Source organism: Rhinolophus sinicus, linkage group LG05 (assembly GCF_036562045.2).
Source record: "Rhinolophus sinicus isolate RSC01 linkage group LG05, ASM3656204v1, whole genome shotgun sequence".
Taxonomy (NCBI): domain Eukaryota; kingdom Metazoa; phylum Chordata; class Mammalia; order Chiroptera; family Rhinolophidae; genus Rhinolophus; species Rhinolophus sinicus.
In genome coordinates this window covers 95,575,944-95,598,967 of record NC_133755.1, presented here as the reverse complement: position 1 = coordinate 95,598,967, position 23,024 = coordinate 95,575,944, and the positions used below count along the sequence as shown (strand labels likewise).

The 23,024-nt window shown below is 34.9% G+C and overlaps 1 protein-coding gene across 1 annotated transcript; it reads left to right on the top strand.

Moving 5' to 3' along the window:
* Nucleotides 1-800: 800 nt before the first annotated feature.
* Nucleotides 801-21,501, top strand: LOC109448880 (cysteine-rich secretory protein 3). The gene is made up of 8 exons (XM_019734602.2): nt 801-844; nt 8,352-8,422; nt 11,815-11,931; nt 13,492-13,573; nt 15,414-15,562; nt 15,985-16,082; nt 17,967-18,055; nt 20,006-21,501. Exons 2-8 carry the CDS (start codon nt 8,354-8,356, stop codon nt 20,131-20,133), a joined length of 732 nt encoding a protein of 243 aa, XP_019590161.2. The 5' UTR covers nt 801-844; nt 8,352-8,353; the 3' UTR covers nt 20,134-21,501.
* Nucleotides 21,502-23,024: the final 1,523 nt, after the last annotated feature.

Genomic DNA, 23,024 nt, shown 5'->3' with positions numbered 1-23,024 from the left:
ACATAGGTTTCAGGTGTACAATTCTGTATTACATCATCTATATATCACATTGTGTGTTCACCACCCAGAGTCAGTTCCCCTCCATCACCATATATTTGACCTCATTTACCCTCATCTACCACTCCCCTCCTCCCTTACCCTATGGTAACCACTAAACTATTGTCTGTGTCTATGAGTTTTTGTTTCTTCATTTGTTTGTCTTGTTCCTTTGTCGTTTTCAGTTTTCTATACCACATATCAGTGAAATCATACGGCCATTATGTTTTAAAAGGCACTGTGACATTGCATTTATAAAAGTAAAATATTAAATCATTCTCAAAAACAGTATGATCCAACAGATTACTAATGAATATTTTAGATCACTGTAAAGAAACAAATAAAAAAAAGAAAGAAAAAAACATTGTATTCTCTATAGTTCACAAAATGATAAACTTAACTTTACGCATACAGAAGTGACCTTGAAAACTCTGATGTTGTAATGAGAACAATTTGGTTAAGAATTGTCAAAGTATTGATTGGCAAAAACGTGAATAAATTGTAACAGTTAATGAGCTCCAAAGAATAAATGTATGATAACTAAGTTTGAATGAGCAATTTTTTAAAAAGCCATGAGGAAAATCATAAGATACAACCAAAACTGCAGTTAGACAACCAGCAATGAAATGTGAGACTGTGGGTATGAAATCCTGTTTCAGACCTGTTGACTTAGATTTACTTGCACAAACAGTATTTGCCAAAGACAGGAAATAAGTGCAACGTATATATATAGCTCTCTAACCTTTTCTCTCCACTTTCCTTCTTCCTACAGATGAGTGGATATTTGACCTTGTTTAAAGAACCAACAGTAAGTGATAATTCCTTTATTTTAAGGTGAACATTTTTTATGCCAATATATTTATGCCTTGTCAGTGGTAAAATGATACTTAGTAAATGAATCCGTGATTTTTCAGAGCTTTATTGATAACTTGTATTGCCAGTAATGACCTGAAGTTATTATACTCTCATTAAGCCAAGAAAGTAACTATAATACAGCTGTATTATTCCCAAAGCACTTTTATCAAACTTAACATTTAAATGATATTTTTTTTTACCTTTTATTCTAAAATAAGCAATAAAATTCATTCTCATATCTATGACTTTTGGAAACAATTATTCTAGAATTGCCTTTAATGGAAAAATGAAAACCTATTCTTATATGTGTATGCATACTTCCATCTATTAATAACTTTACTAATATTCACATATATGGATATATGTTAATACAAACATTAAAATAAGGATGGGAAGCAATTGCTAATAGTTTTAAATCTATCAAAACAAAATTATAGTATTGACCTTGAGATAATTCATAATTAAAGATTACAAATATATGTTACAATTTTCCCCATGAAATGCTCTCAAATCAAAAGAGAGAGAGAGAGAGAGAGAGAGAGAGAGAGAGAGAGAGAGACTTTTAGAAGGTTTCCAATCAAAAATTAATCTACTCAGGCAGCTACATTTACGTAAATAATTTAAACATAATATCTGCTGTGTATATTTTATATAAGGAAGCAATTTCTACATAGAACTTTATATTCCTTGGCAAATAAGAAGTGATTCTAGATAAACAGGTATTAAAAGACCATAGCACTTACCTAATGACAACATGTAAGGACTTATTTACCTTGTAGAGGAAACATTTTACTTTGAGAATACGTTATTAATGCTTTTCTACTCTATGACTGACTGTCAGCCAGGGCGTTTAGGGAAGACGTAGACTATTGCCAGAGAAGATCTGGTGTTGACTCTTCCCCTACTTAAAACCGAATCAGTGTCTGCCCGTATAACTAACTCTCAGGAGGAGAATCAAAGAAATTAAACTGGGGACAAGTTTCAAGCTCAGGAGCTACTACTTTACAATAATGTGTTGCAAGGTCAATTGGGGCCTCTGAATTGAGCTCAGATTTTTAAGAGGAAGAGGTAAATTGGGAGGAAGAGTGTCAGAACTCTCAATATATATATATTTTTTCTTTTCTTATGGCTTCAATCAGAACATCTCCAATGCATTGTTGAACAGGAGCAGTGACATTAGTCATTATTTTCTTGTTCCCAATATTAAATGGAATGCACCTACTTTCTCCAGTAACTATCATATGTGCTATAGATAATTAGTATATTGCTATTATCAAATTAATAATCTCCTCTATTCTCCTCTGTTCTTTTCTTAGCTATAACTAGGGATTGAATTTAGTGAAACATTTTTTGCCACCTGATTTTTTATAGTCAGTTTGTGTGATGAATTTGACCAGTGCATTTTCTAATTTTGAAGTATTGTTGCAGTCCTGATATAAACTTTACTTGATCATGATATTTTAAATGCATTTATGAAATTGGTGAGTTAATATTTGTTAGGATTTTTGCATTTCATGTACAAAATGGACCTATATATTATGTGTTATTATCCTCATCTGTTTAGAAATCAATCCCAGGATCATTTCCATCTGCTGCCACTCCTTAGGTTACACTTTAGGAAGAAACAGCTCTGGGAGGAAGTAGTCACACTAATTTATACTCACATAACCCTAGCGTAAGGAGGAATAAAGATGGGACTGTAATAGCAATGTAGAGTAGTCCACATGTCTTTATTTTCATTAGTTCTTCACACTTGATGAAGGTTTTTATGTGTCCCTGATGCTGTCTTGCACACATATAGCACAAGAAGAGGTGGCTCCTTCCTTCTAGTGCTGCAGAATTCTGCATTAAAGGGGAAGCAATGATTGGTTGAGGCAAAAGCAGGAACTAGAAGTTGTTACTACATGGTCAGGCCAGCCACAGCCCCAGGATGCACTCACACTCACCACACACACACACACATCCAGACACGCATACTAGAGCTCATGAGAGACTTGATCTCATCAGATTTTTCTCACTATCTTTTTGATACTTTCTTGGAAGCCATGCTTCCCTTTTGCTTCTATCATTCCTTCAGAGTTTATGTTGAGGCAATAACCATAAGTCTGCTTATTTTGCCATCCTGACTGGAATAGAAGGCTAAAATTTACTTTTTAGGTGAATCCTTTTATAAATTATCTTCTTGGGAACTAAGCAAATCCTCCCTAGTTTATAATTTGAAAATCCTTATTTCCTCAAAATGGACTTTTAAGGCAAGGTATGCCTGTATAATTTTTGTAACTATGTTGTTGTTTTTGTTCGTTTGTTTTTTATCGGTTGATAAGCAGTGATATCATACCATTAAAGAAAATAATTTATTTTCTCTTTCAAGTGAGTGTTTCCAATGCAGTGGTCGTCCTAACATCAATGTGAGGAAGGAACAATATATTACACTTTAATTGGATCAGATCCATTTATGCTTCAGAAGACACAATTTACTCTGCTGTCTGGAATTAGATTGTAGTCTACCAGTGATACTTAGAATTATAAATCTTTGAAATCCCTGGATTTGGTTTTTCTGTGGTCCCACTTATAAGAAATCACTAATCTCTGTGGAAAAGGAAAATTACAAAAGACAGAGTGGAAAACCATGTAAAAGGAGAGAGTTGGTGACTTGCACATAATGAAATAACTCTTAAGGCAAGTTATTTTAAAAGAATCTAAAGTTTGCCCCTAAGTAATTAGCAGAGGAAATGTGTAACTACACACATTTGGAAATTGTCTTCATGCAAGTAGGTGACAGGAAGAAGCAATTACTTTAGCTGATTGTCTAATGTTTTCTGTGTCTCTACTCAATGAACGTAAAATAAACCGTATTCTAGCAGCACATGGTATTTAGGTTGGCTCCTGGGGAAGAGGGACGGCGTGGAACTAAATGCTTTTCTCTTCCAGCTTATGATAGCTCTTAACCATATTTACCTCATCTGTAGTAGTTAACTTCCGGAGCCCAGTTTTATGCTAGATTATTCCCATTCTTCTAAAGTATCAGAATTGGTAAGGGAAAAGAACATGAAACTTCACCCTCCACTTTTGCACACATGGGAAAGTCCAAATAGTTCATACTTGGAGTACTTGAATGATGGGTTCCCCGAATGATTTGATAAGACTCTCTGAGGGCAGGCGGGAATCATGTCTCATTCACTTGATCATGTTCAGCAATTTCTAGCACACTATCCTGGATAGAGTGTGTAAACCTTGACACATGTCTGTCTGTCAAAGGAAAGAATACCTGCTTGTGACTAACTTGTAACAAAAAAAGAAGGTTCTGTTTTTCTATATTGCTCTCAAATTCTCCAGGAGTCCCACTTGAAGCCATTGCCAGAAGGATGGACTTGCCCAGGGACACTAGCCTACGAGAGTGTCCTCTGGAGACTTTGAAAGCTTCAGCAGCCCCACCACTGAGCAAGTCCATAGTGAACCATCATCAGCCACAAGGCATTTCAAAGACTATGGAGATGGTAGTCTGTCTTTTTCAAACTCACAGTGTAGTTCTGGGAAAAGTCCAACGTACATAAAAATTTGAGAGAAATTAGATCCTGTACATAATCAGAAAAATTGCATATAATTAAAAGTTACTGGGTGGGATTTAAATGCTCCTATCTTGAGACAAGATCAGTATTTGTGGAGTTAGCCTGTGAGTTTCTTCGGGGAGAGAAACTTTGAAATGTCCGTGGATAGCATCAAGGTTTGAGGATTAACGTGATCAAAGACATGCAGCCATATGAGCAAAGGATAATGAAAGTACAAATAAGGAACCTGTCCTAGAGTAATGGAATAAAGATTATCTAATGAATGATATCACAGGTTAGGTTCCCCAGCCAATGTTAAGAAAATCTGAGACACAGGAAGTTTATTAAGGAATGTACTTAGCATCAATTTCTTTGGAAGGGAGGAGAAGAATGCAAGATTAGGCAAAGGCAGAAATCAAGCTACGATTTAATCTCATTGGAGGCTTTGGCAATGAACTACTTCTGAGTGATTATGTTTCAGAGTCATCTGTAGCTGGAATGTAGAGATCAGGCCTTTCTACCTAATATCTGACAGACATTGGGTGAGGGAGCCCTAGGGAGGGAGAATGATCTTAGGCCAGGTGGCTATCTTCAGCAGAGGCAGTTCTGAAGGGCCTGAGAGCTGAGAGATTTCTGCTGGCAACACTACCAGCTGAGGGAGCAAGCATCCCAAATTATTATAAAAGTAGTAATATTAATTTTGGGACCTATATGTATATAGTGATTTTGTTGATTTGTTTTCAAATTTCTTTAACATTATTTATCTTCTCAAACTTCACAAAAACCCTATGAGGTGACTCTATGTCACCATATTTTAATTTGGCAAATGAAAACTTTCGATGTCATATAGTTAAAGATGGGTTGGGTAAAAAAGCAGCAGCAACAACAAAAACCCAGGCTTCTGAACACTTAAACATTGCTCTCTTTCCTCTCTCATGATACAGGTGCCAAAGTTTACATTTGCTCAATAGGGGACGAGATAGTCCTGTGAAATAAAAATGGCTCTTTGACATTAAACTTACATATTTGCTTTATACAGAAATAAGTTTATTTTTCTTTCCATGTTTTTCCTTTTCTGTCTTCTAATTTTCATTCGATTTTCCTACCACTTCCTCTATTCCACCTAAAAACTACAATATAAACAAAATCAATCTTTTCTAATTGCTATGAGTGAAATTTTAATTGCATAGAAGACCTTAAATTTCCAAAACATTGTAGAAACAACTGTATAATTTGTATTCATTATAGAACACTTATAGGGATATGTTATCAATTTTGTGATTCTCATTCCAACTCCCTCCCTTTCCATCCTAGTTATTTAAATGGACAAAAACTTTATTGAAATGACAACAGAGCTCTCCATTGTTTCAAAAAAGTTTCACAAATAATGGTTATCATAATGGTGAATGTTTTCAACTCAAGATGGACATCCTAAGAAAATATTACTTGAGCTTTCAAAATCTTAGTAGTTTTATTTTATATTTGAAGGACAACAAAAAAGGATTGAGTTAATTGTTAATATTTGTTTTAAGGTTTTCTCATTTGTCAAACATGTTCAGTAATCTACCAGCTATTTACCAGCCATAAAAAAGATTGATTGTAATGCATGACTACTTTTGTCAAAGTAAAATATTCATTAAATGCTTTCACTCTTACCTGAAAGCCCATGCCCCCCAAAAGTATAGTACAGTTTAGTGGGAAATGGATATTGAGGTTCAAATAAATCTTAGGTTCTGTCCCAGCTACACACTTACTAGCAATGACACTGTCACTTAATACTTCTATGCCTCTGTTGTTCACTCACTTGGACATTGTAATGCCTAACCCCTTAGCTACACCAGCTAGCTAAAAAAGTACTAAGATAACAGGTTTGACAAAGTCAGAGGCACTTTTCCAAGAGTTAATAATCTCTTTGGAATAAAGATGTTTCCTTTTTCTAATTACTGTAATTATAGTAATGTAGACTTATTATGGAAAATGCAGAAAAGAATGTTTTACTACATGAAGATAAACTCATTCTCTTCTATTTCTGTTTAATGTCATTTGTTCTTTGCTTGGCTTTTATTTGTTTGTTTGTTTGTTTGTTTGTTTATTGTCTGAGCATTACTTTTGTGGGAGAAGGGGATGAGGACCTATTTCTCTTATTGTCCTCCAGGAGAAGCAGAATATACTTATTTCCAGATCTCTCACCCATCAAGATCATCAGTACCACTATGTAATTATTTTTTTCTTACCTCATTTTAAAATTGGCCCCACATACCTATGTCATAGAGTTTTTGTCATATACCCACGAGAAAAGCAAAACAGCATTGAGATATGGATGCTGGATGGCCGTTGGAGGTAACCTGCTAGCTCAGAGCCTTTTTCACACATGCGCACTGGAATGCAGAATTGTAGCTCTAGATGATTTTAAATTGCTACATGTTATGGACCTTAGAACACACCTGAAAATGACCTGACCCTCAAGTAGTACACATGAGCATGTGTATGAGTCTGCTTAGGCTACCATAGCAGACTCATACACATTCTTCTGTTGTTTAAGCCTGGGTCGCTTAAACAACAGAAGTTTATTTTCTCACAGGTCTGGAGTTAGAAGTCTGAGATCAGGGTGCCACTATGGTCAGTTTCTGGTGAGGACTCTCTTCCTGGCTTGCAGACAGCCACCTTCTCCCTGTGTTCTCACATGGCCTCTTCTCTGTGTGTGCGGGTAGGGTGGGGGGACACTCTTACGTCTCTCCTTATCTAAACACTAACCCTATTGGGTCAGGGCCCATCTTGATGACCTTGTTTAAACTTAATTACTTCCTTAGATTCCCAAAGACAAATACAGCCACACTGGGGTTAGGACTTTAACATATGAATTTTGGGAGGGCACAAACTTTCATCCATAACAGAAGACTGAAGATGTCCCATGTAGTATGTGGTTTTCTTTTTTTTTTTTTAATTTAACTTTGAAGCATAAGCATTTTCCTTGTTACAAAACCATCATGCACATAATTTCATGTCTAATATACTCTAATAAGAGGATGTATTCTGCTTTATTTAGACATGCTACCTTCCTGTTATTGAATATAAATTAATTATAATGTCTTACCCATATAAATGTTAATGTGTTAAAAATGTATGCCTAATGTTTTTATTTCCTCAGGATTCCAAAAAGTTGAATTAGTGAGCATATTAACGGTATTCATACAGATTGGATTGTTAATCCTTTCAAAAAGATTTTTGATTTTTAGATCCAAAGGAGAGTATAGCATTTTTTAAATGTGAGGCATTGTAATAAAGAGAAAGCTTGGAGTGTGTATGAAGCCTACACTGGCTGCATGGACAGAGCTGAGGAGAATGGCTGAAAGTGTTTAAAAACAAAACAAAACACTTCTTAGTACATTTACTTATCTGTAGGAATGGCAAATATATGAGCCAGAGGCCTAGCCAGAAAGAAATGGTACATGATAATTGGTTAACTGAAGAGATGTTAATAAGGGGATGTTTATAAAGGTAAGCAGGATTTAAGGAAAGCCCAAGGAGTATAGCAGTGCGCCAGTAACAGCAATAGTTGGGAGCTATTACTACTTCTAAATGGGCAAGGTGAAGAAGTCATTCCTAGATCTTAAAAGAGTAGCTTAGCTACATAGACAAGACTGTGGAAGGAACTAGGCTGGAAGTGTGTAATCTTAACATTTATAGGTGTGTTAATTCAAGTGCTTTGGTCTTTATGGTCTCCATTGGAGGCTTGCTTCTGGGGCTGAATCCATTATCATTCTACTGCACCATGTGACAAATCTTTTGTTATACTAATGAATTTGGTATATCTGAGATCATTACATTGTTTCACTTTGTTTTTCCCATGTTCCTCAGAAATTCATTCACTCAGCATTCTAATGCTGGTCTTTGTTCCCTTTCTTTTCCCAGCAATGGCAGTATTCCCAGTATTGCTGTTTCTGGCTCCTGTGTTGCTCCCATTCTTTCCTGCAAATGGACAGGTATGGTCAAGGTTGAAAATCTTTTCAGAATGACTCAATCAACTTTGAGGAACAGCAAGCAACTAGATCAATTTTCGAAAGTAAAAAGTGCTAGAGTGTCTAGTATATCACAAAGAACTCATTGATTGCTCAAGGTACTTAACACTATTAAATCTAAGGCTGTTGATCAAAATGGTAGCCCGTAGTCACATGAAGGTACTAACATTGGAAATATTGATAGTCAGAATTGAGATCTGTGTAAATATAACACATAGCGGATTTCATTTAAAAAGGGAGGTAAAATATCTTATTAATAATTTTAATATGGATTATATGATGGAATGATGGAAAAATTTTGAATATATTAAATAAAATAGATTTAAATATAAATTTAATCTGTTTGTTTTTTTCTTTTTTAAAGTGGCCACCAAAAAATTAAAATTACGTGCGAAGCTTTAATTGTTTTTCTATTGACAGCACTGATCTATAGGTTTAAAAGTTAACAAAACTCCTCATATCATAAGATCTTTTCTGATTTCCTTTGACTTAATCAATTTTGACGTGATCCCCCCAGAAAAATAACAATATGTTTACACAATCTCAAATTGGCAACACTTCTTCACATACATCACCACATTTAATTTTCATAGTTAGTGAGTGAGGATAATTATACCTATTTATTATTATTATTGTTATTATTATTATGAGAAGAAAATTTACTAAAAATTTTAAGTGTTTGGATTTTTTCATAATTTTTACAATTATTATGTGAAAGATAAGATGCTACAATTATTTCTAATATGCTGCTTCACTTTGATAATCCCAAGAGCAAGATCAATTATGCTCTTCCATCAGTGTGTAGTGGTCCATAGAAAGTCTCTATCTCCTGATCAGAAAACCTCTGAATACGAGCAGCTTTGGTAATTGCTATCTATTCCCACATCCTTCTTTAGCGTAGGGCATAGAAGTTTAGCTAGGACCCCTCAGACAGTCCAGAGAATTCTTACACTGCGGCAAACCTCACTTAACATTCAAAAATATAGTCATTAGGTTACCATAATCAAATTTTCAATCTGAAGACAACGTTTTCACCACTAAGGGCTTCATTCAAGAAGTTTGCTGCCTTCCCAATTTCTTCCCTAAATATTTCCCTTCATGGCCCTTTCCAATCCCGCGTTACTGCTCTGGTCCACTTCCTGGTTTTCATTGATAAAATTATTAAAAAGGGAAATATCATTTGTCTCTTGCACCACTAAATGTTTGCTGATCAGATGCTTTACCTACCCTCTGCCCAGTATAGTTTTCTGTGCCTGCTTTCTCAAGATGCCTAGAAAACACTATTCATCTCTCAAAACCCCAATTCAGACCATCTTTTGTTAGACCTTTCTTAACCTCAATCAGGAAGAATTGATTTCTCCTTCTTCTATATCTAGTACATCCCACCTATCATTTTATGTATCATATGATATTATAATTATTTATGTCGTGTTCCTTATCCAATATAAACTCTTTAAGGATAGATACCATATTTTATCCACTTTATTCTGAACACTTTGCATATTCAAAATTTTTCACCTGTCACCTAATAAAAGCTTTACTGATACTTATTTTAAAAGCAACAACAAAGGCATGTCTTCGTCAGTAGAATTTTTTACCTGCCAAGGAAGATGGTATAAGAAGCAGGAAATAATTACTTCTCCTTTCTCTGGGACCCAATTTTGATGTGCCTTTAAATGAAACTATTTTAAGCAGGGTTTTGAGGGTTAATGGGACATACCCAAGGCTGTTATTTTATGCTTTTAAATGATGCAGAGATTGGCCACTGCTACTATTTCACATGTGAATCCTTGCTAACTTAGGAACCAGTAGCTGGGAAAGTGCTGGATCTGTGGATACAATGGCATTCACTCTTGGTCCCGGTCCTTAGGAACATGCAAGCAGGTGGGAGAGATGGATGCATAAGTACATAGTGGCAATAGAATGTGGTTATGCCTATGTTCGCATAGGTCTGGGGAGCTTCAATAGAACTCAGGATTGCAGGGAAGAGAGAATAACTTATCCCAAGGTATCAGGGAAAGCAATAAAGGGCCCTGTCTGTTTACATTTGTACTTCAAAATTTTGCTCATGTTAATATAACTTCACATTCTTGTGTAAATTTAGGTCATGGGATTATGTAAATTTTATGAAATAATTCACACACCCTACTCTACCTCCAGGCTGAACCCCCACAATACACACACCAAGATAAACCAAAAATATAAGTTAAACATCTGATTGATTTATTTTATTTTATTGGGGTGACATTAGTTTAATAAAATCACATAGTTTTCGAGTGCACAATTCTATGCTACATTATCTGTATATTGCATTGTGTATTCACCATCCAGAGTCAAATCTCCTTCTGTCACCACGTCTTTCACCCACTTTACCCTTTTTCACCTCCCTTCACCCCTCCTTCCCTCTGGTAACCATCGTACTATTGTCCATGAGTTTTTGTTTGTTTTGTTTGTTTGCTGCTTTCAGTTTTATATTCCACATATGAATGCACTCATATGTTTCTTGACTTTTTTCATCTGACTTACTTCACTCAATGTATTCTCACGATTCATCCATGTTGTTGCAAATGGCAGTATTTTATTTTTTCTTATGGCCGAGTAATATTGCATTGTGTACCACAACTTCTTTATCCAATCATCTATTGAAGGATACTTCAGATGTTTCCATGTCTTGACAACTGAGAATAATGATGAGCATCGGATTTAATACTTTAATTATATTTCTGTTACTGAAAGGAATGAAGTAAGCAATAATCCATTAGTTAGATAGCTTTGCTCCCTCCAAACTGCCTTGGAGGTTTGTTTAATATTATAAAACTGTCTTTTGAGCAAATCCATTAAATCTGCTGTATAATAGGTAGAATAATTTGCTAGTATTGAATGTGCTTGGACTAAGCATTTTTTCTCTAAATACAGACATCATGTCAGGTAAAAGTTCCCCTTAAAATCTAGAATGAGTCACCTGCCCCTGCTCTTACCATTCCCTTGCTATATCCTGGTTGAGTGTAAATGAGAAAATGTCTTAATGATTCCTATCTTGTATCTTTGTTGTTATGTTGTCATTCATATGTCTAGAAAAATCACATTAAGACTAGAAATTGGTATTTCTGGCCTAAGAGGTGTTTTTAATTTCCATGCCATGAATTATATCTCCTACCTTAAAATTTAACACTATTTCTTTCCTAATTAAATGTCATAATGTTGGCCCAGATTCCTTAGCAATGCTTAATAATTAATATTGGTTTGAACTGGACACTTTTTAAATAATCATTTTTCTCTTGCATAAACTTATTCACTCATATGCAATTTTCACAACTTTAAAAAATAATAATAATTTTAATTTGGTTTCCCTTTAGGGTGTAAATTTTAATGCATTGAAAATCACCAGAAAAGAAGTCCAAAGAGAGATTGTAAATAAACACAATGACCTGAGGAGAGCAGTCTCTCCACCTGCCAGCAACATGCTGAAGATGGTAAGAGGCAGTAACATAAGGAAAGTGGCTTGAGCCAGCTGTGACGAGTGCCGGTACCTAGCAAACAAGATCTCTCAGGAACTTTGTGACTTAGGAAGTTCGGGATTTGTTATTTCATTTGCACTTTGTTATCTACAAGGCAGAAATATTCTTTCTTTTTGCATTCTATATACTATTTTTGCTTATAAATTGTATATCCTCCTACCATTATATGTTCTATTCACTAGAATAGTAGAATCTGTCAGAACTGATTCGCTATCGTGCCCATTTCAGAGTGAGTGGAATTTCTCTTCCCAGAAAAAAAAAGAAAATGCATGTACATACAATTTGCATACAATTCCAGGGGCTCAGGGAGCCCCTGCAGCCCCTTCATGAGCTCTGGGTTAAGACCCTGGCCCTGACGTTAGTATGTGCCTTCTGTCCTTGATAAATTGACTTTTCAACACTTTTTCCCAGCATTTTCTGTTCCTTTGGATCCAAAACAGTTTTCTAATAAATTCTCTGTCTGTAGGCAGCTCTTTGTCCAGTCCTTCTCTGTACAGTCAGACCTGCAATATCATCATTGCCATCATCCTATTACTGATGTCCTCTCCCCCTATACTCCCCCTTACACCCTAGATCTTTTCTAGGAGACATATTGTTACTAGGGGAAATTCAAGTTTTGCTGACTTGAAGCTTAAATGAAACTTCTTTAAGCTTCAAAACTATCTTACCACTGCATAAAAAAAAAAAAAAATTACACAATTGAATAATCAAATATATACTGAGGTCCCTTAGCACAATGTTGGACAGGCCTATGCAAATGAGGGGCTCAAAGCTTAAGCTGCATTAACTCCATGGGACAGGGAAGAAATTCTTGAGTTCATTTTATAATGGTTAAATAACTTGTCTAGTTTATAGGGCTTTTTAATGTGTGGAGGCAGAATTAAAACTAAATCTTTGGACATCCAGTCAGGGGCCATTATGTTTTTTTGCTCATTCTGTCTCCTAATTTAGGATCGAGAAGATCTTTTCCCTTTATGATCTATGACATTTAGGGTAAACACCAGCCCACTTTTCTGGGCCCAGGACTAAAGGCCATATGTCTCCCATATGTTCTCAGAAAGGGGAAAAAAAGGAACTAGGAATAAAGTATGCCAGGCAGTATAATAGGAAAAAAATAGTCTCAATACATCCATGTTTATTGGTGTTTAGAGTAGGCCCCCTACTACAACTCTTGAGTTGTGCCTACTGTGCTGTCATAAACAGAAGATAAACTAGCATGGTGCAAAAGTTATTGCGGTTTTTGCCTTTATTTTTAACCTTTTAAACTGCAATTACTTTTGCACCAACCTAATATCTTAGATTTTTTTCCCAGGTATTTAGGGTAGCCATATTATCTATATTTGTTTGTGGAGAAGAAAAAGGCACATCAAAAATATGTCTGATTATAATGAAAATCAGAATATGAATGTGCAAAAATTGTATAGTGATGAATGAAACTACCAATCTCATTACAAAGCATACGCTCTTTTGTGGTTTGAGTCGTTAAGTGTGTATCTTTTCCCCCCTTTGTTTTAGAAATGGGACAGCAAGGCAGCAGCAAGTGCCCAAGAGTGGGCAAACAAGTGCCTTCACAAACACAGTACGGATCGAAAAATTGGTACGTAAATCAATATTTATTGAGTACATGAACAAGTAAAATAATAAAGGGCCATTTTTTTATGTTGCATTAAGAAATCTTTATGAAATGTTTCTAATGCTGACTTTTTCAAGTTGAAGTACCTATGTGTGAGGAAAAAAAAAAAAAAACTCTGAGAAGCCCCACCTTGTGTTTGTTGAGTTTTCTATATTTTACAAAAACTGTCTCACAATATCACGTTGTGCCTCATAACCATCTCATGAGTAAAACAGGTCTTGTATCAACTCTTTCTCTATTTTAGGAAACTGACTTTCAGGGGGAAAATGATTGGTAATTAGTGTCATATATAGGAAATTTAAAATTAGAATTTCTGACTTCTAACCCAGAGCCCTTTTCATATTATGGAGCTATTTGTGTTTAGAACACTATTTATTTCTGGATGTACGAAGTATGCAGTATTTGTCAAACAGTTTCTGAATTTTCCTCAAAAATACTTAACACTAGCATCTTTTTTTCATTTTTGATGACTTATTCTATAAGTCAAGTCTTTTTTATTCTGGGTACTTACAATGCATGCAATATTATATTAGACTCAAAATAATCTATAAGAAATGACCTCTACACAAGGAACATAAATACAATTAAATAAAATATCATATGTATGAACTATTAGATAATATATATGTGTGTGTATATATATATATATATATATTTCTTAAATTAGCAAAAATGACAGATATAGGCAAGCACAATTTGAATGTAGTAAATAATTCCCCTGTTTTGAAAATAGGATTGCCATTGTTATTTGTATTTTTAATACTATAATTTAATGCAATCATGAAGAGGGATGACTGTATTCAGTCAGATTGAAACAAATGGTTTTGAAGACACTAGTCTACTATTAAAATTTCAGCTTCTTTCTTTCCCTCTTAAAGGAGCTATCCAAGAGTAGCTTACACTCCCTTTAAATAGCATGTAGACATTACATTTCAGGCCATCCAAACATAAATACTACATTCAAGGTTTGAAAAATATATTGAAATGTTTCTGGGCTTCAAAGCACTTTTTTTCCTAATTCTTTGAGGAGAAGTTGGCCTGTGACATTCTGATTTGCTGATGGAGGGGAGATCCATAAACTTGGAAAATATTGTCCCTTCTGGTGTCATTTCCTTCATACTTGGGGCTCTTAAAGACAGAGTGTCAGATTTCTTTCAAAGATTACACAAAATAACAATGTTCAACATGTATTCAATTTGCTGTATATGAAAAATCTCTGGTAAGTGTGGGTGAGAATAAAAGAATATTATTACAGTTGCGGTCTGCTTTCAGCAACCTTACAATATGCAGTTGAGAGCACATGAGGCATACACTCATGAAAAATCTAATATGTAAATGAATGTGTCTAGGGGAGGTAGATATTAAAGAAAGAGGACTTCATCTACTCAAAATTTTACATGTTGACTTCAGCCTCAGTGTGTTTGGCACATCTAGCTTCTATTCACCTTATAGTTATAGTTGATAAGGAACTCCCTATGTATGAATCAACAGTTAGCCAACTATGGCACTGTGTTTGAAGAACAGGGACTCTGGTGTGTGTGTATATATATATATATATATATATATATATATATATGATAATATATGTCATATATATTATAATACATATACTATATATAATATAACATATATAGTATGTATTATTATATATGTATTGTATATGTATTACATAATATATATATTCAGCCACTGCACTCTGAGATATATATATATATATACATATATATGTGTGTGTGTGTGTGTATATATATCAAAATTTGCATGCTTTATTGCTTACCCTATGAATGGTCAATTTTTTTCTTAGGTACAAGCGACTGTGGCGAGAATCTCTTTATGTCAAGTCGCCCTACTTCATGGTCATATGTAATCCAAAATTGGCACGATGAGAACCGTGACTTTATCTATGGTGTAGGTCCAAAGCACCCCGAAGCAGTGGTTGGACATTATACCCAGGTAAGAGAAACACTTGAAAATCCCTTTGCCATAAACACCCTAAAAAGAAAGCTTCTCCAAATTTTGACTAATTCCAATGTTGAATTTTGGGGAATATCTCAAGTAGGTGAAGAATAGTCTTTGCATTTTGTGGGTATTTCAACTGTCATTTGTCAAAAGCCTGCAGGCTCTTGGTAAGGAAACACACTCTGTATTTTTTTGAACAGTCTAAATGGATAAAGTAGTGAATGTACATGAAAATGCAATTTTTAAAAAATTTTTACTTTAATGTAATAATTTAACTAAATATACCCATAAAGTATATGAAAACATAATACATTAGTAACATTCTTTTCAGTGTTTTTTTAAATTTCCTACTATTTGTTTTTTGATATTTCTGTCTTCTCTAATGTGCTTTTGTATCTTCACTTATGGGCATGTAGATTGCTTGGTACTCATCTTTCCGAGTTGGATGTGGAATTGCCCATTGTCCCAATCAAAAAACCCTACAGTACTACTATGTTTGCCGATATTGTCCTGCGTAAGTATATACTTTCAAATTTGCTGCCAATAATGTCATCAGCAATTTGATGTTTTTAAGTTATCATGTAATAGACAAACCAGAATTAAAAAAGCATATTTTAGTGAAGGGGAGAGAGAAATATTTAGAAAGGTTTTTTAATTTTTTACTTCTCACATGAAGACCAACTTCTCAGTTTCAAGTACGTATAATATTCTGGAGCTGTCTTCCCTCACGACTAAAATGATTTGTCTTCTCTCTCAATTGCCTTTCCCAAGGCTCAGGGTGACTCAATGGGTATCCACAGAGTGTTGTTCTCTAGATTTGGTACTGTCAGTTTTTATTAAGTTCATCTTCTAGAAAGTGAAAGCTTGATGGTAAGACCAAGGTTAAAGGTGAGGTAGCTGATCAGAATGACATTTTAGTGATTTCAGCCCATTGCAATCATATGTTCCTACTCCTGCTTATCTAAAAATACCTATAGTACACCATTAAGAATTGATTAAATATTGGGCCTCAAAGGTTTTTCAAGAAATCCTTGATATATTTCAAATTATCAAGAAAAGGTAGTAAGTCTTTGCTTCTCAGAACTTCACACAAAAGTCTCTGAAGGAACCACCCATTAAGATTTGTATTTATAGCAGGAATTATACTCTTTCCACAAGCAATACATTTGAATTATCTCTAAAAATTCCTATGGACATATTGCAGATATATTCATAACACATATGTTATATTTAATGTTTGAAATTCCTTGCCACCGGAGGGAGAGTTCCCCCCAAATCAAGCTTCCTACATTATTTATTTTGAGACTGTAGATAACTCAGGTTCTGGTTTGAGAAGTGTGACCTTCCTGCAAGTACTTATTAGAGTTTAGTTGAAAGAACTGAAGAGCCCTAGGAGAATGGATCCAAACTCACTGCCTGGTTTGAGAGGGGAGGCACCTGGAGCCAGGTATCTGTAATAAGAGCTGGAGTGAATAATGAGGGAAAGCAGGAGTGAGAACTTCCAAAATACTTTTACATCTATTTATTTCACAAATTTTCCAAGGGCTCACACACATACATAGCTGTGCTCTGTGCAGGGAGACTGAGATTCAGATGCTTGCCTTGAGTCTTTGGCCCACTTGGTCCAATTGAAACTTTGATTCCCTTTTATTTTCAGATAATGGCCAATAGGATAATAATCGTCAATGAGATGCAGGCTAGTCACCGTGAGACCAATATACCCTGAGATTAGTGGTAGTGAAATACTTTTTTCTAATATTTTCAGGGTACATTAGTAAATACAAAAATCTCACACTCAAAACTTCTAAACATTAAAAAGCCTTCCTAACCCATCTGCCTTCTAAAAATACACACAAAAACTACATGAAAATATCACCCCCTACATTAATAAGCCAAATGGAGCTTTATTTTCTCCAGTTCATATTATAGAAACTATTAATAATCACAGTTTCCTTTTAAAATATATAATTACATTTAACATTAAGTATTTTCCCTCTGTCCCGCAGTAGCTTCTCCTATCTCCCTAGAGGGTACAGGGTACAGTTTACCTCTAGCCAGTTCCTTGTGGTGCTCGAACTTAGCGATTTGACTGAATCTACCAAGAGGAGAAGAGTGTTGCCACATTCAAATATGCTCTGAAAACTTTAAACCCTATTTATCCCATTTCAGGCTGTGAGATTATGGTCAAGGAAGTGAGTACATGTGTGAATTATTCTCTTACTTTGCATAGTTATCTGACTACACATTGGGAATGTTAGTTTTTCAGCTGACATAATTGAAAACATTGAAGAAATATTCAGGTATATATGGCGATGGATGCTAGCTACTCTTGGAGCATAAACTGAACCAAAAAATGAAGAAAAAAAAAATGTTTAACATGTTGTATTTCAAATTTCAGTGGTAATAAAATTAGCAGAATAAATACCCCCTACCTGGAAGGAACACCTTGTGCCAGATGCCCTAATGACTGTGTCAATGGACTATGCAGTAAGTTTGAAGTCATTAACTTGCTAGTATAATAAAATGAACTGACACTTTTTTAAAAAAATTAGAAAATCTGAATGTAACCAACTTAAGCAATGCCTTCATGCAAAGACAATAAAATTACTCAACAGAATGTGTTTAAGCAACAAATTTACACCATTCAGTATCTATGCATTATTTGCAATGAAAACCTGTTATAATATATGTAACCTAAAGAAACATCTACCAACAATGCATATTTATAACTATGTTGAACCCACTACATATTGGCATATATGAAAATGTTTTTGTGGAAATAATTTATTGTAATTAAGTATGAATTTTCTTTTCATCAAAGTTAATGCTATTATAGTAAAGGTGACTTTCTTAAAAGTAAATATGTACAAATATAAAAATATGTACTCTGTGTGGACAGGCACACCAAATACAATTCCTTATATGCCAATGAGTTCGTCATACTAAATTCCTCATTTTCCTCATAGTCTAATGAGAATCATCAAGTTCAATTTAATAACCACTTGCGCTGCTGTTTGCTAGTAACTTTTATGTAATTTTTAAATGTCTATCAAATCTGCATATAGTATTATTAGCTCACAGAAGATTCAAAACTATTTCAGCAAAAGAGAATAAAATTAATGTCATAGTGTATCTCATTTGCAGTGTTGTTATGAATTGAGGTACAAAGAGTTGTTATTTTTGTTTACTTGGGATGTACTATGAAAATTATTAGGAACAATACAGTTCTGAAATTTTCACCTTTTAAATTCACCAGACTGAACTGTAGCATTCTTTCTGAATGAACTGTATAGCCATAATTCAGATTATTTATGATATAAAAGCCATAAATTAACTAAAGAAGAAAATACTCACACCTCTGCTGAAGACTATTTGTTAAGGAGTTTGGAATTTATCCTATTAGTAATAGTAGCCAATTGAAAGATTTTAAGCAGAAGAGTGATGAGATCAGAATTGTGTTTTATAAAGTGCTCCTGGCCAGCTTGGAGACTGTTGAAAACCATGGCTTCAAACACAAATGGATTTCTTGACTGCATTAGGGCAACATTAACGAAGAGAAATGGACAGTTTATGAGAGAAAGGAAGACAGTAGAATATCCAGTGCTTATTGCCTGTGCTTGTTAAGTGCTGGGGAACAAGTTCAGGTTGATTCTTGGTTCCTGGTTTGACTTATTTAGTAGTTGGCAGTGCCATTTCCCTGAAACTGGGTGAATCAAGTTGGGAGTTGGGGAGGGATACCAAAGAAATGCCAGGCTTGTAGATCGGATGATAAATTTAGTTTGAGATTTGTTGAGTGTGTAACCTCTGAGGGAAATGCAACTGGAAATGCACAGTAGTAATAGTGAAATTCTCTCATTTTTACATTTCACATCCACATTTTCTCATCATGACTTCTTACTCCTGAAAGATTAGTGGCATTAGAGTCTAGTGGCAACATTGTCCAATACAACCTTTTGCAATGTTGGAACTATTCCATATTTGCACTGTCCTGTAAAGCAGCCCCTAGATACGTTGGCTATTTAGCCCTTGAAATGTAACTAATGTCACTGAGGACCTGAAATTGCAATGCTATTTAATTTTAATTAATTTAAGTTTAAATTTAAACAATTACATGGCTAGTGTCGATCATTTTGGATAGCACAGTTCCAGAGAGATTCAGTCAAATTCATTTTGCTCTGTTTTCTGAGGGAGGAAGTCAATCATTTTAGAAACATTTGGGAAAGCTCATATTTTAAAAGAAATGATGGCTTAATCAGTGAATTTAACTAAGGGAACTTACATGTCCCTCGAGATATGAAATGGCCATCAGAGTGTAATGAATGATGCCAACTTCTTTGTTCAATTCCCCACTCCTTACTCACACTGAATTTTTTATTTGTGTTGCTGCTATGGAGGAAAATGATAATAAAGTGACTAATTTCTTTGTTTTTATTCCAGCCAATAGCTGTGAGTATGAAGATGATTATAGCAACTGTAAACAGTTGAAAGACCAACTGGGCTGTAAAGATTCTCTCACCAAGAACGGTTGCAAGGCTTCCTGCAATTGCCCAAACAAAATTTATTAAACGCTCAATACAGACTGAGCATGGTGAAGTAGCGGACAGCCACGTCATCTATTTACATTTGACATTTATTAGCAAAGAAATCATAGACGTGTTAGCTACAAATTTGCTTCCAACTAGTAATGTCTTTTTCTCCTGGGCCTGCTTTTTATTTTACAGGAATCTTTTTCATACAAAGAGTTAAAAGTAACATAATCTATGATAACAATATATATGGTGATTTAAATTTAATGAATTTAATCAAGTTGAGGATTCTGAAAGCTGTATGAAAACCTCTTATGACTAAGGTCACTAGAAACCTGAATTGAAATTGAGAATCATGTTCCTAGCACAAAATGTACAAAAAGAACACAACATAACATTATTGTCACATGAATCCTGGACTACAGTCCTCTTTCCTAGGTCTACTTTATAGCTAAATATCTTCAAAGAATTGTTCACATAAACAGTCTTTAATTCCACCCCTGCCATTCATGCTTCTTCTCACTCATCTAGTTTCCATCCTTATAATTAAATTAAAATGTTTCTTCCTAAGGTAATCCCAACCTTCATTTTGCCAAAAACCAATGAAGACTTTTCATTCCTCATCTGAATAAATTGTACAGTAGACTATGACCACACCTTCCATTTTAAAACCTCACTTCTCTTAGACAAATCTTCCATAAAGAAGCACTCAATATAGTATATATAAATATTCTTTCCTCCAAGAGGTAGAAATTAGTCCCTTCCCTTTTGAATCTGGGCTGAACTTAATGACTTATTTTCAAAGAGTAACGTAAGGAAAGGGAACAGTAGTAATTTTACAGTAGAGAAGTCTGGAAAATGCCATCTTAACCAAGTGATCACAGTTAATATCACCTGTAAGAAGTCTTGTGGATTCATGTACACCTTTATATGATGTGAATAGAAGGGCATTTCATTTCTGTGATATTCTTTCTAAAACGCTGTGACCCAAATTTCATCCTGAGATGAAACATCAAGCAAACATAAATTGAGGGGCACTCTAGAAAATACCCCTGACCAGGACTCCTCAAAATTATCAAAATCATGAGCAATAAGGAAATTCAGAGAAACTGTTGCAGACCAGAGGAGACTAAGCAAACATGAGATTTAAATACAATGAGGCATCCTAGATCAGATCCTGGAACAGAAAAAGGTCATTATTGGAAAAATTAGTGAATTCGGAACAGAGTTTGGAGTGTTTTTAACAGTAACATTGATTTCTTAGTTTTGACAAATGTATCAGGTTAACGTAAGGTGGTAACATTAGGGGAAATTGAACCTGAGTGCAGAGTATATGGAAATTCTCTACTACCTTAGCAAGATTCTGTAAATCTAAACATATTCCAAAATAAAAAGTGCATTTAAAAAAAGAAAGAAAATCTTGTTTCCTTGGCTCCATAACACTTCACAATTTTTCTCTAGATTATCTGTTTATTCTTTCTCAGACTTCCCACCCCACCCCAAGTTTGCATTCCTCTATTTCATTGCTAAATGTTTGATTTTGTCTTTTTCAAGAACTTTCACATAATACCAATGATTGCATTGTCAAATCAGACTTACATGGCTACCCAGTGTCAAGCATCACTAATAATTTCAAGCATATGATTAATCATGAGGCAAAGGCAAAAAAGGGACAACTTCAAGCCCACCAGTGTGGCTCCCAGATGCTACTTTTGCAGCACATTTCTTCATATCTAAGGTGATAGACTTCCTAATTAGCCTACTTTCAAAACCTTTCCATAGACTTCTCAATACTTAAGATAATATTCATAACCTTAAAATGGCCTGCAAGAAGTTGAATGATATGTTTTATACTTTCCCACCTAATCTCACTTCTTTCCACTCTCCCTTATTATTCATGCTCCAACTACAAAGATTTTATTAAATTTTCACAAGCTCCTCAAGATGTTTCTTCTCTCAGGGCATTTATGTTTCCTATTAGCTCTGTCTAGAAGAGTCAGCCTTCCGTTATTTGCTAGACTAGCTCCTTCACATTAAACGCCGTTTCATCCAAGAGATTCCTTTGAGTAAGTAATCTGAAGAACATGCCCCATTCCCTCTCATACGTAGATCCCTATACTTCTTTCATAGCAATCATCACAATGTATAATAATTCCATCCTGCATTCAACTAATATTTATTGAAAACAATTATAGCTCAGGTTTTTAACTAGGTACTTACCAACAGAGTGACTAACAAGACAAACCAAGCTCTGGAAGCCAACATGAGGAAACAAAGAAATGTGTCCCAAGTAAAGAACTGGAGAAAACTCCAGAAAAAGAACTAAACAAAATGGAGGCAAGCAACCTACCAGAGACAGAGGTCAAAACAATGGTTATAAGGATGCTCAAGGAACTTAGTGAGAACTTCAACAAAGAGAGAGCAGGCATCAAAAAAGACATAGAAACCACAAAGAGGAATCAGTCAGAAGTGAAGAATACAATAACTGAAATGAAGAATGCACTAGAAGGAACCACCAGCAGACTAGATGAAGCAGAGGACTGAATCAATGATTTTGAAGGTAGCAGAAAACAATCAAAACAGCAAAAGGAAAAAAGAATCCAAAAAAAATGAGGATAGTTTAAGAGATCTCTGGGACAACATCAAGCATACCAACATTCGCATCATAGGTGTACCAGAAGGAAAAGAGAGAAAGCAAGGGATTGAGAATGTATTTGAATAAATAATGACTGAAAACTTTCCTAACCTGGTGAAGGAAATAGAAATATGAGGTGTGATTAACAAATACAGTGAATGCTGCTGCCGAGTGCCATCCATCAGAAAGGCAGGAATCTTCAATATGGGAAGAGGTGTGTCGAACCTTCGTAATAGTTTGGGACAAGTTTCAACTTGTTCGGTGCAGTCAGTTGGGTGTGAGCTACAGTTGAGAG

Coding starts and splice junctions, on each gene's coding strand:
- LOC109448880 (XM_019734602.2), top strand. CDS start 8,354: ATGGCAGTATTCCCAGTATTGCTGTTTCTGGCTCCTGTGTTGCTCCCA. Junction 8,423..11,814: donor TCTTTCCTGCAAATGGACAG/GTATGGTCAAGG, acceptor GTTTCCCTTTAG/GGTGTAAATTTTAATGCATT. Junction 11,932..13,491: donor CCAGCAACATGCTGAAGATG/GTAAGAGGCAGT, acceptor CCTTTGTTTTAG/AAATGGGACAGCAAGGCAGC.